This window comes from Abrus precatorius, unplaced genomic scaffold (genome assembly GCF_003935025.1).
Source record: "Abrus precatorius isolate BTA unplaced genomic scaffold, Abrus_2018 Scaffold8, whole genome shotgun sequence".
NCBI classification, from domain to species: domain Eukaryota; kingdom Viridiplantae; phylum Streptophyta; class Magnoliopsida; order Fabales; family Fabaceae; genus Abrus; species Abrus precatorius.
This window is the reverse complement of record NW_020874428.1, coordinates 19,257,710-19,270,863: the sequence shown is the minus strand read 5'-3', so window position 1 is coordinate 19,270,863 and position 13,154 is coordinate 19,257,710. Positions and strand designations below refer to the sequence as shown.

Genomic DNA, 13,154 nt, shown 5'->3' with positions numbered 1-13,154 from the left:
ATCAAGTTGATGACGTTTGAATTGATTGAAAATATATAACTAAATGAATCAAGTCTACCTAATTAAATGAATTATTTTATTTTATTTTACCTCAAAGTTGAATCAAGCCAACACATAATTAATTTGACTCTTTGGAAGTTGAGTTTAAAATTTATTTATCATTGATTTAAAAATAATAAATAAAGTTTTCACTTTTTTATTTTACATGTTCTCTTAAAAATTGTTTAATCTAATACAAAAAACTTTGTCCATAATATATGTGAACAATAATAAAATGTCATTGCAAGTCCTTATAAACTTTATTTGTTGCTTAAGATTTACTTATATTGTGATTATCCACTGTTGGGTATTAAGGTTTTTTACTTTTAAAATAAGACACGTAATTTACCATGAATTTTTATGAGAAGATGATGATGATCTTATATTGAATAAGTTTCTTTTAAATTAATTATTTGCTAATTGTTAAAAATTAAATTAATGTTTATGTATTTATATTTTTTAAATAGATCCCTATAAAAAGTTATAAATGGATACCCAGATGTGCCCTTGAATACAATCTACTGTTAAGTCAAATTAACTAAAATGTTTTTAGACTCACTAAGACGTAATTAAACTTTCTAAACTTATAGTATCGCAAGCTATAAATTTCTAATACATGGAAAGAAAGAAAACTGAGGTTAAACTATATTTTTTTTCCTTTTAATTTTAATTATGTATAATTTTAATCTCTTAATTAAAAAAACCATTAAGTATTACAAGTTATAAATTTATAGTTTTTTAAAATAAAATAAATTTAGTCCACTCATCCATTTCTTTTACCTACCTCCAGGTACTCCACACTCGAGAGTTTTAAAATTCATAGCTTTAAATCAATCTGAAACCAAAAGAGGTAACCGGACTCTTAATTATGTAACCCTCGAAGAAGAAAACCAAAAAATGAAACCCACAATCGAATCAAACACGGCAGCTACAGGGTGGAGTAGTACTGTGCAATAACAATTCCAATTTCATCCATCCACTCGTACACGATCATCTTCCCCTCCCATTCGGCTTCAGATCCTTCACTATTCGAGATTCAAGATCCAGAGTTCAATGGAAAAGACCGACAGAGACTCATCCTTGTACGACATCGTTTTGCAGGTGGGTCTGGTCCTGGTAATGATCTTCTCTTACCTCTTCATGCACGACGTTCCCAAAAGGGTGTTGGCCAAGCTCCGTCTGAGAAACCGCGCCGACATCCAAGCCAAGCGTCACTTTGTCCATGGAGCCCAACTTCTGGCCCGAGCCCGATCCTCCAAGTCCCGGCCCATGGCCAAGGAAGCCCAGGCCCAGGCCCAACAGGCCATCGCCCTCGACCCTAACGACGCCGCCCCTCACCTTCTTAAGGCCCTCGCCCTCGATTTCCTAGGCCTCCGCTCCGCTGCCCTCGACTCTCTCGACGAAGCCCTCTCCTCACGCGCCGCTAAGTCCCTCACCGATATGGAGCGTGGAGACGCACTCCTCAAGAGAGCCGAGTTGAGACTCGGCACGAGTCAACGCGGCCGAGTCGACTCAGCCCTCGATGATTTAACCGAATCGATTAAGTTAAGCCCCAACAATGCGAAGGCTTTTTGCGCGTTGGGAGAGTGCTACGAGCGAAAGAAGATGAACGAGGATGCCATTAAGGCTTACAAAGAAGCTCTACGGTTGGAACCACAATTGCGGGTGGCTCAACAAGCTCTCCACAATTTGGAGAACAATTGAGGTTTCGAAAAGAAATTTATCTCAAACCAGTTTAGGTATTGTTAGTGTCTTACCGTGTTTGGATTACAGTTTCATAGATGAGTAACATATTTGGGTCTAACTGTGCTTTGCAAATTATATTGGAAATTTGGAAGTGTATGCGCTGATATGGGATGAAAATTTTACATCTTGCTCTGTCAATTTGGTTTCTCAGATGATTAACGCATGTATAGTTTATTTTTTAGAATTTTTGGAGAATTTTTAAAACACTTGTAAATAAATTATTGTCTTTAAAATTGGTGTTTTCACTTGCATGTGTGGGTATATGAGCCTTCCCTTTATAGTATTCTAGGCCTAGCTTAACTATTTCTAACTAACATATGACTTCATCGCTCACACTAACTCAAGTGAGTTCACACATTATTTTGTTTTGCTTTAGTGTAACTCTTATCTTAATCTAAACAAAAGATGACAGCTTAAAAGGAAGGAGGCTTTTATTAATGAATTAAAGCAAAGGATCGCAAAAGTAGGCTTGATATTAAATCTTGACTTTTAAAATCTTAAAAATATGTCTTCTTCCTTTTTGTTGTCCTCACTAAATTCTTTATACTAGAATGAGATTTATCACTTGTTACAGTTTCCAACAAAAGAGAAAAAAGAATCCCAGTCCCTTTGTCTTCACATTGCCAAGGTATATCTAAATTTAAATTAGTTGTTAATCTTATGTATTAAATCAAAAGCTTGAGAAAGGATTTAGCATTGAACCTCCGAATCAATCTTACATCTTCCTCAGTATATGAGGTTTTATGGCGATTATCCACTACCCCATGGTAACATGGCACAAGATGAACAAGGAATATCAAAAGGCTTATATATGCTTAAGGATTAACACATTTGCAAATGATTAAGGCAAACACAGTGAAATTGGAATAAAAGGCTAATATCTCTCCTTAATTACGTGTCGGTTGGTATTTGTATACTACAGAACATTGTTATTAACTTTCATTAGTTCGATTGTATTAGCATCTGATGTGAAAAAAAACATTGCAATTTGTTAAGGACGAATTGCATAAATAGAATTATTGTTGATAAAAGCGCCATGCATCACATTGTATCAGAAAAATAAAACTTCAATAAAATCTATGATTAGGTCCAGTCAATCCGCCACCATCCAGTCACGTGAGTGTAAACAAAATTTTGACAAGAAATAATTTAAAATTTTCATTTATTTACGGTCTCTTTTATATCCAATTTTGTTAAATTCAAACTTTAAAATATCAATAAGGCTTCTCAGATTTTAACAATAATGTTGCTGCAAAGGATTTCAAAATGGTCAAATTCAAATGCAAAATTTTCAGTATGAGATAAAGGAGAACATAGGTATTCTTATGTCGATAGAGTGTGAGCTTATCTCATTATAACATATACTCACTTTGGAGATTTAAGTAGGCTAAATTGTTTAAAACAACGATTGATTATTCAAAATGTCTACCGGGTGGTCAAATCACTCCGAGCCTTGATGTATTAGTTTCCTGCCTTAAGTGATGATTCTTATTTTCACTTTTAATAAAATGTTGGTTGATTCAAGTGCGAAGAAGTTTGAATTTCCTTTTAAGGTATTTGATTAAAGTGTCATGTGAAAGAAAGGTTTCATTGTATGTATCACCAACTATTAGAATGTTAAAAGATGGACGAGTAGATACATGAAAAATGAGAAGATATGAAATGATAATACAAAGAAAAATGTTGATTAAAGCGGTTCATTTGAGTTAAGAGAAGATCTTTTGAAGATTTAAAAATAATGAATTATATTGCTTTTAGTATGATAAAAAGAGGTTGAAATATACTTAAAAAAATCTTAGACAAAGTTATTAAAATAGATTTTTTGATTAATTAAATTTATAAAAAATTAGTTTTTAACGAGTTTAAAAATATGATTCATGTAATCAATATCACTTAATGAAATAAAGCTCGATTGATATTAAATTTAAGTGTTATAAATGAAAATAAAAAATAAACATTTAAAGAGCTCTTATTTTTACTTTCTAAAGAGCGAGAATTTAAATAAATTATTTTGTGTGTAATTTTTAAATATTATGATAGTGTATTTAATATATTTACTTAAAAACATAATTTATAAAATTAATGTTACTTTACTTAAAATTTTAACAATTTAATTTATGTATTTTGCAAACTAACTCATAATTAAGTTTATTTTTAAATAAGTTAAACTAAATTATTAGGTTTTATATACATAAATGAGTGACATTTAATTTTTCTTTACAAACTAATTGTAAAGTATATATCTTAACGTTTTTTATGTTCTTAATTTGTGTAACCTAAATTCTTAAAATGTAGAAATTAAAACTAAAATTTCAGCATTACCAAAGATTAACAATAATAGTTAAGAAGGTGTTAACTTTTTATAGGGTGGTCTCGGTAAGTTTTGGACCACCAGGGATCCATTCATATTCACTTTTAACTTGATACTATAAGAAAAGTTATTATATATAAATAGTTTAAATTTTTATAAAATTGGTATTAAAATATTTAAATTACATTTAAGTCTTGATATTATCATGTTTAGGGTCCTGATCATAATGTGAGGTGTGATGATGGTGTGGTGAGGTGGCTCCAGTGAACTTCATACGGTGGTGGTGCGGTGCCCTTCAAGCTTCTCTACTCTGAATAGAATTCTAGGTGTGTTAAATAAAATTTTGGTCCTCAAGATTTTAAACTTTTTTATTTCATTCGTTGTTTTTATTTTTTTTCAAATATTTTTTAAAAATTATTTTATACTGGAAGGGTGTCAAAAGGGAATAATTATTTTTTTCATATTTTAAAATCTTAATTGTAAAACTTTGAATTCTGTAATTCAAAATTTCATTAAAGAATAAAAATATAATATAGTTGATGTTATATCTTAGTTAAATTATGAATTAATTTGAATTTTTCATAAATAATAAAATAAATTAACAAATTATTATTAAAAACAAGATAAAAGTAAATAAAAAATCTTAAAGAACTAGATTAAAAAAACAAAATAAAAATTTCACGAATATTTAGAACATCAAAACCATGATTAAACTGAGGTGCAATGGAGTTAATGAAGGAAGAGATGTTAGATGATACAAGAATTAGGGACCGAATTGCAATTTGAATGAACAAAAATACTGAACATGTTCTTATTGGTAACGAATGGAATCCGTCCTCTTTCTTCTTCTATTTTCTTTCTCATCGACCCATTAAAACCCAATTCGATTAAAATAAAATAAAATCTTCTGTGTATTTCGGCGAAGAAAGGCATTGCGTTTGAGAACAGAACCCGATTTGCCCTAACCCTCGTTTCCTTCTACAACTCATTGGTTGGTTCCGCCTCATCCACTCGTTTCAACCCTATTACCTTCTCTCTTCTTTTTTTTTTATCATTTTTTTGGAAGTTGCAAAAAGGGGGAAAAAAATATCGATTTCTTCCACTGTTCTGTGTTTATCACTTTTTTTTTTTTTTGCTGAAATAGTCCCAACTCAAATGCATTGGAATTTGGTTTGGGGTTTGACTCAATGTTTGTTTCTTCATTAAAATTTGATTTTTGAAAGTTTCATACTGTTTTGTAGTTTGCTTAAGTCGGCTTGGCTATTGTTCTCCTTTTAAAAAAATATGTTCTCACTGTGCTGAAATATGTGTAGTTTTCGCAGATTCTTGTGTGTTTGTTAAGTTATGTTGTGATTTCATATCCAGTGTTCGTGAGTTAAATGGTTCAAATTTTGACCTTGTTGTCTGTGGCATTTTCTGAAATAGGTGAAGGGTGCATTGAATAAAAATCTAGGGCGTGAGAAGATTGTTACTTACCTGCAAATTATTAGTTTTTCTTAAGTTTCTTGTTAAATTATATACAGGAAACAAAAATAAAAGGGCATAAATCGTGAGAACTTTTTTGTTTGTTTTTGTTTTTGTTGTTTCCATGATGTTTGAGCACAATTTTAAGTTGGTGTGTTTGTGACAAACATGGGGTGGCTATAATTGGTTTTTTAATTCTCAGGTTATATGGAGGATTCAGAGCAGAGGAAGAAAAGGCTGAAAGAAATGCGCATGCAAGCTGATCAAGCTGAAGTTTCTGGTGGCATTGAAGGTTCTCGGATGCCCGGTTTGCTTTCTAATCCCCTGGTTGAAGCACCTTCAACTATGCCATCACTGGATAGATCATATGCTGCTCCAAGATTCGACTTTTATACTGATCCAATGAGTGCATTCTCTTCTAACAAAAGAAGCAATACCAATATCCAGGCTAGGCCAGATAATTTCCCTCCTCCAAATTTTGGTGGTTCTCCTATGGTGCAATATTCATCACCGCATCTAGGTACTGAACTGTCTATCCATTCCTTTTATTTGAGACGATTTACTAGTAATTTCCTAATCATTGCTGACCATTACAGTCTTTATATATTCATGTGACATTAAGCTATTAGACCTAATTTATGCGAATGTTATTCATATTACATCCATGACTACTGGCATAAGGACTTTATACTGTCTCAAGGGGTCAACCTCCCTTCCCTTTTGACACCCTTTTAGTTTAAAGTGGACTGATATTTATTCCCTTCAAATTTTGATATACATTCGTTAAGTTGTCAGAAGATTATTTACGTCAATTGACTATAACTACAGCACACTAAAATTTGACTCAATCAAGTTGGATGTCTAGTCTTATGTTAATTATATTAATTTTGCCTAAAGAAGGACTTGGTTGAGTCCAATATGGATTTTCATCTAAATGATTTTTGGAGGATTCAAGTGACGTAATTCCAAATTTTCAAGTACCAAAACTTCACGCTTCACTTTAATGTATGAGAAATTTCTCTGGAACTGGAATGGTTGAACTACGGTATGCAGCATTGCTTTTATGAGTTATTTTGTGATGTATCGTTATGATCATCAGTATACCTGGAGTTTTTCTCATGTACTCTGATTACTATCTACAGTCACCTTTCCTTTCTTACAATTCACATTCGTTGATTTGAAATAACAGAATCAACAAATACTCAGATGACTCCCCCTCCTACTCAAGTATCACCAGCAGCGTATAGAAATCCGGTTTGGAGTGGACCTAGAGGCCCTGCTCCCCATAACTTTCCATATCATCCATCAAGAGGTGGTACTTATTCAAGTCCTAGATTTGAACCAGCAGGTCGTCCATTATATAACCCTGCACAGGGCATAACTTACCGACCCAGCTACAGTCCAAATCCTTCTCCGGGATATAGGAACAGTCCAGGCCCTAGTCAAGGGCGAGGCAGGGGCTTCTGGAACAACACTAGAAACCCTGTTTCAGGACGAGGTAGTGGACAAGGAGTGAGTTTTCATGGCCATTGGTCCAACGAGGACAGATCTTGTGGTCCAGATCGATTTTACAAGAGGTCCATGGTTGAAGATCCGTGGAAGCATTTAAAACCTGTGATATGGATGGCAACAGTTGGTTCCTTAAATACTACAAATCCACCTGAGAATTCAAAACCCTGGACTTCAAAATCAACAAGTATGAAAAGGGAGGGATCATCAGCTGTTTCTGTAAACTCTAATCCTGGACCAAGCCTTGCTGAGTACTTGGCTGCTGCATTGAATGAAGCTGCCAATGATGCCGAAGATGTATGATTGCTGCTGGTAGTTTCACGAAGGGGACCATCATGGTGTTACAAAGGTGAAAGAATGTCCAACCATTGAAAAAACTATGAATAATGAAGAAGTAATTTCATAGATGAATGCCATAGACTAAGCTGTTTGGTGTTACTGTTTGTACTAATGCACCAGACATCTTGAGAAAATTTTTAGAGATGTGTTTAGGTTACTGGCTCCCCCTGGTCAGTTGACGTTCAATTATATACTGTCTGAATTGCCAAGTGAATGTACTAGTGCAGATAAAAGGTCTATGCATTCTCTGTTTAGAAAGTAGAAACTGTAAATCTGTGTAGCCACATTTTGAGCGCATGTTTGAGGTGAATTCACGTCTAAATGCTTTGGAATAAGTGACGCGCAAAACTTTAGAAGTGGCGGTTGGGAAATTATGGAAGTGTTATTTTTCAAATTACTATTAGAACACTGCATTTATGCCTTTATCTAACTTTTTAAACCGTTAATCGTTTTAAGTATTGTTAATTACGTAAGCTAAAAATACAGTGACGAATATATGACGAGAAATTTAAAGTTGAGAGCTATGGTGGGATGTGATATTGTATTCAACAATCAGTCCACTGACCAATACATAATCTAAACTAAATTGCTAAAGACCATAATAAACTAGTACCCCCCACCAACCTCCGGAAGAACAAATGAACAATTGGAAACCCTGACACATGAACTGTCCCTATAACTCCCATAAAGTGTTACAACTTTATATCCAAGCATCCAAAGCCATATATAGATTGACTTGCACTCGGACCAAAACAAATATATGGTGTAGATCTTATGTTCACTAAGATTTTTGCTCGCAACATATCACGTCACTGAAAGTGTGTATGAGCTGATCTGCTAAGCTTGCTGGGTCATCAATCAATGCATCAACAAAAGCACTAACCACCCTTCTCTCCTGCTGAGTAGCCTTGAGGCTGAACCAAGTGAGAAATCTTACTCTGAAGATTTCATCTATGTGCCCTTGATGCTCTAACCATTTGACTACCCTGACAGAATACTCATAATCATTTTCCTTAGAGCGCTTTCTATAACTCAGACTGGTAAGTTGCCTCATTTCATTGGATTTAGATGGTGTGGAAGGTGAAACTGCAGCAAAAGTTTTATAAGAAAAAGGATCAACTGATTGAGGTTTGGTGAGAAACTCTTCGAACCTGCTCCTGTTGTTCAAAAAGAGGTGTTTTGCAGGATGTTCTCCGGTTGATAACTTAATGTCAGAGTTAGCTGATTCTACTTGATGAATTTCAGCAGTTACCTTAATTTGGTCTTGTGCACGTATGTCCACACCTGTACCTGGGGATCTCTGAGGGGACCGTCTTAAATGGTTCCCACCATGTCTGATAACTTTTGAAGAATTTGTGGGTTCACAAGGTGTCACCCATTTAGCTTCTGCAGCACCCAAAATCCCTGTGCTACTGAACACGGAAGCCTTGCAAAAGTACTCAGTTGAAGGATGGAGGTTTTCCAACTTGAATCTTTTCTCAGGCCTCAAGACAATGAAGGTGGGTTGTTCAGGGTAGTCAATTGTTGATGTTCGGTACCAAAGCCTGCAGCCTAGAAAATTTTTTAGAAGTTTATCTTTGTATTCCAGCACAATGACCACTGATGTAGGAAGACACTCTTCAAAACGGATATAGCATGCTGCCAAATTAAGTTATAAGATAGGCTAAATCAGTGTAGGTAAATAGAAAAGCGCAATTAACTAATACAGGAAAATATAATCAAATCAATGTTGTTTTCAGCTGATATTATTCTCTTCCTTATTACATGCAAGTGGAGGAGTGATTCTGGGGAATACGAAAACAAGGATAGACTGTTTATAGTAGTCTGTCAGAAGAATACTATTTTCATTATATGCTACTCCCCCTAATTCTTTTTATAAGACTCTCTTGAAAACTTTTGACGGTCTTTAATGTAAGATCCGTTATAAATTTCTAGAAGTATTTATTATTTTTTCACATCTGCTCTTCATAAAAATTGAAATTTTCTAACTTCTCAGCAATCAATATAATAATAGAGTTTAACTTTGAATAGGAGTATACTTGTAATTAACTTTTCAGAACCCAACAATACATTAACTAATTTTAACAACTCTTCTTGATCTGTGATTTAATTAAAAGGGTCTTATAAAATAGGACTTTTTTTTTTGGCGGGGGGGGGGGGGGGGAGGATATTTTATTCTACTGAAAATAAGTTGAAAGGAAAATAAATATCAACCAAAACAATATTGCTGAATGCCTTGAATAAAATTTATTTATATATCTTCCAAGATGATGTCATATTCAAACATACATGAATAAAACAATAAAAACTGTGCAATTTCCAATGCACATTCATCTCGATAATTAACCCTACCATGGATGAGACTTGGAAATTGTAACCCATTTAAATTTCCATATCTGCTACAAGCACTAATTGAGGGAAAAAAAGATTATTTAGTTCCCCACTATTAGCATGTTTGGAATAACTTTTTTCTAGCGAAGTAATTGCTTATTTTTCGATATTTCTTTCAGGAGACTGACATAAATAGCTGGTTACTCCATAAGTTGAACTAAACATGCAGTATATTCCTCTATTTCATTTCTCCTATTTTTAAGCAGCTATCAAGCCTTTTTTCAGAGTCATGTGCTCTTCTGACATAAACAAAATGCACAAAATGCTATTCTGGTTTCAAAAGACTAACCCAACATCTATTTGCTATAATATTGGATAACAGATATGAACTGTGTACACTTTGACTACAGTTCAAAGTGTAATTAGGATAAAAATCCAGACAATCTCTGGTCCTGCCTTGCAATTAGAAGTTCAATCAGCTGACCTTCAGTAAAAAGAAAAAAAAAAGCTTACTTGGCGTATCTTTCTTTACCACACAATTAGAGAAGAGGTCAGAAAACTTGGAATCAAAACATTCCACTGCAGTAGAGCACAGTCTCTGAACCTCAGCACCGCATGAGAGTCTGCTCACAATCCCACGGGTCATCCTAGCATATACATGATCGAGTGATCCCACTTCATTCTCCAGTAATCTGAGAGCAGTTTCTACAATTTTCTGCACTTCCTTGTAGACTTCTGTTCCTACAAGAATCCTATAGGCCAAGGATATTCGCAAAGAAAGTATATCCGTTCTTCTTGCTTCTTTGGCAACCAATAATTGCTTTCGCCATGTCCTGCAAAATCCAGATATCCATTTAAATAGTCAACAGTAATTTACATGTGGTGCTTAAAACCACAGCAGTGCAACCAATATGACTCGGGTAATAACCCTTCTTTTGAACATAAATTTTTCTGACAACATATGAACATATGATAAGTAATTAATGGGGTTTCTCAGTGAGTTTATACACAAAAGGATGTATTTGTGTATGTAATTATCTATGCATATTTTACATTTTTGGGTGTTTGTAAACAAGTATATAACCTACTTACTTCATTAATTCATTAATTTTTCCACAAGAAACACAATAGAATCTTCCATCCAACTTTACACCACAACTGCCCTTCAAAATTCCAGACATTTGATTACTCAAAGCACATTGCAAATGGCATGACATTCCACATGACTCCTCACTGGGAAGATCGGGGCTGCAGGTCAACCACAAACTAGGATCCTTGTTATCATCATAACAATGACATATACAACAAGAACATCTCTTGCAAAAGGAGTCTTCTGGATTCAATGTAGCTTTGCATGCAACATTCTGACACAAAAAGATTTTCACTGTTTCCTCTTTAGTGTTCCCCAGAGGAGCAGGATGTAAATCCTGAGATGCAGGTCGTTTTTTCCTTTGAGATCCAATGCAACTTTTGGCAGGAGAATGGGCAAGAGTATTTCCATTGACATGCAAGTTGGATTTCTTAGAGATTATCTTCAGAAGATGTTCTATCATTTGACTCTTGGTATATCCTGTGTACTTCCTCTCTTTGCCTAATTCAGCACAGATTATTTCTAGAAGTTCCCTGCGTGTAAATGACTGAAGCATACTTGGGGCATCTGTTGACTGTCCAGCAATCTCACGGACTAGTCTTTGTTTGTCTAGCAAACTCAGATCACCACATTTTGCAGGGTCAAGAAGAAAACCTGTAATGAAATATGAACAGCATTTCAGGTTGAACTTCATTATCTCTAAAAAGAAAATAAAGAAAGTTCAGCATGACTTTATGGAAATCTTCTAACAAGTTTACAATGTTCATGACTTTCCTCTTGCCAATTAAACACTGTATTTATCATCTGACAAGAATATCTAAAATGTATAAACAATATGCATTAATTAAGAATAAATCTTATAAAAAAAATGATGACAACAAATTTGTGTGGGGTTTTCACCACGTGCAGAAGCTGCAGGCGAGAAAAGAAAAACTTTTACACTTTGATTAGCATATAGTTGGCCAAACTAAGCGTTAATTAGATTCAAAAGTAATGAACTTTAACAATAAAATAGCCTGTGCAAATTTCAAGTCCCTCACCATGTTATTTTGAATATAAAAAAACCAAAAACTCTCAATTTGAACCTCTTAAGACAATTTCATCCACTTCAATTCCAATGCACATCTGCATTACTGTAAATTTCAGTAGATCTAGCTAAAACACAATTTATCTTTCGTGAATCCTATTTTTTCTGATTATGACCAAGGCATCAAGAAAACTGGTAGGGTGTAAAAGGTACAACCTCTTCCCTTTACAAGGGGAGGAGGTACCACAAGACTAATCCTCACAAAAAGTTGAGGACAACAGAATAGCAGCATTCATTGAACCATAACCAAATTCCACCTTTTGTCTTTGTTTCAAAAAATGTTGAAGTAAAATGACTGAAATTACTCTGCACAACCCTATATCAGCCGCATTATCAATTCCATTATTAACATTACAAGTTCCAAAATTGTCAAGTAATGTCTCTCTAGTTTGGAGCCAGCAAAGCAACAAAACTACCCTGGAAAAATTTGTTATTCATGCATCAGAGGAGTTCACTAGAGACATAATACGGATAAATACATACATAATGAATTATAATGCTCAAACACCAATGAGAAAATTTAGATGATACCCATGATAATGCTGGCACAACCACCAAGCCTTTTTCAGGGAAATATCGATGTATGTTAAGTCTTAATTTCTGGATGTTAGGGTACTAAATAACACAAAACCGGTATTAGTGGAAACAAAATAAATTTCTTTCTTTTTTTAATTAGAAATGAAAAAATTTACAAATTTCTAATTTTTATATGACTGGTTAAGTTATTCTAGAAATAAAAAACATTTTCCATCATAAAAATCCTCTTTTTCTAACAGTGCAGTGTTTGAGTGGTGGAAAACGTTGATAAAAACACCGAACAACATAAAGCAGCGAAGCAAAGGCATAACAATAATGCAAATGAGGAAAAAAGGATTTAGTGTAACCTACATTGTGAATAGCACAACACCTACGATTTAATAAATGGGAATACAAGAGAAGACAAACCCATAAAAGTTCAAGCTCATGGCTTTTTACATGCTAAAAGAAAAACAAAAACAAAAAAAAACAAAAACAAAAACGTAAACCCCAGACAGTGGAACAACAGAGAGAGAGAGAGAGAGAGAGAGAGAGAGGAAAAGAATGACCTGTGTAGGGAGAGTTGGAAGCAGAACCCTTGTTCTCTTCTTCGCTCATGATTCTCGAGAAACCAGAATTTACAGTTTTATCACAGTGTGTGTAGCAGCATTGCTGATCTACTGCTATGGATTGGAGAGAGAGAGAGAGAGAGAGAGAGAGAG

At 34.2% G+C, this 13,154-nt stretch overlaps 3 protein-coding genes across 4 annotated transcripts; 2 read left to right on the top strand and 1 right to left on the bottom strand.

Moving 5' to 3' along the window:
* Positions 1-916: 916 nt before the first annotated feature.
* LOC113848195 (putative adenylate cyclase 3) lies at positions 917-2,022 on the top strand. Its single transcript, XM_027477598.1, has one exon. It carries the CDS (start codon positions 1,093-1,095, stop codon positions 1,741-1,743), a length of 651 nt encoding a protein of 216 aa, XP_027333399.1. The 5' UTR covers positions 917-1,092; the 3' UTR covers positions 1,744-2,022.
* Positions 2,023-4,972: 2,950 nt separating this feature from the next.
* Positions 4,973-7,807, top strand: LOC113847349 (protein SICKLE). Of its 2 annotated transcripts, none has more exons than XM_027476394.1 (3): positions 4,973-5,087; positions 5,763-6,080; positions 6,750-7,698. In XM_027476394.1, exons 2-3 carry the CDS (start codon positions 5,768-5,770, stop codon positions 7,370-7,372), a joined length of 936 nt encoding a protein of 311 aa, XP_027332195.1. In that variant the 5' UTR covers positions 4,973-5,087; positions 5,763-5,767; the 3' UTR covers positions 7,373-7,698. The 2 variants fall into 2 exon arrangements, with proteins under 2 accessions (XP_027332195.1, XP_027332196.1); XM_027476395.1 differs by lacking the exon at positions 4,973-5,087 and adding an exon at positions 5,258-5,645 and having other exon boundaries at positions 6,750-7,807.
* A 382-nt stretch (positions 7,808-8,189) lies between these two features.
* LOC113874388 (VIN3-like protein 2) lies at positions 8,190-12,888 on the bottom strand. The gene is made up of 3 exons (XM_027512611.1): positions 10,832-12,888; positions 10,253-10,572; positions 8,190-9,046 (listed from the first exon to the last, which is right to left on the bottom strand). The coding sequence occupies exons 1-3, from the start codon at positions 11,521-11,523 to the stop codon at positions 8,190-8,192; spliced, it is 1,869 nt and encodes a 622-aa protein (XP_027368412.1). The 5' UTR covers positions 11,524-12,888.
* Positions 12,889-13,154: the final 266 nt, after the last annotated feature.

What these genes read in the sequence shown, in the direction of transcription:
- LOC113848195 (XM_027477598.1), top strand. Translation starts at nt 1,093, where the DNA reads ATGGAAAAGACCGACAGAGACTCATCCTTGTACGACATCGTTTTGCAG.
- LOC113847349 (XM_027476395.1), top strand. Translation starts at nt 5,768, where the DNA reads ATGGAGGATTCAGAGCAGAGGAAGAAAAGGCTGAAAGAAATGCGCATG. An exon ending in ATATTCATCACCGCATCTAG is followed by an intron (nt 6,081 to 6,749) that starts GTACTGAACTGT and finishes TTGAAATAACAG; the next exon opens with AATCAACAAATACTCAGATG.
- LOC113874388 (XM_027512611.1), bottom strand. Translation starts at nt 11,523, where the DNA reads ATGAAGTTCAACCTGAAATGCTGTTCATATTTCATTACAGGTTTTCTT. An exon ending in AAAATTAATGAATTAATGAA is followed by an intron (nt 10,573 to 10,831) that starts GTAAGTAGGTTA and finishes TGGATTTTGCAG; the next exon opens with GACATGGCGAAAGCAATTAT. An exon ending in GGTAAAGAAAGATACGCCAA is followed by an intron (nt 9,047 to 10,252) that starts GTAAGCTTTTTT and finishes TTAATTTGGCAG; the next exon opens with CATGCTATATCCGTTTTGAA.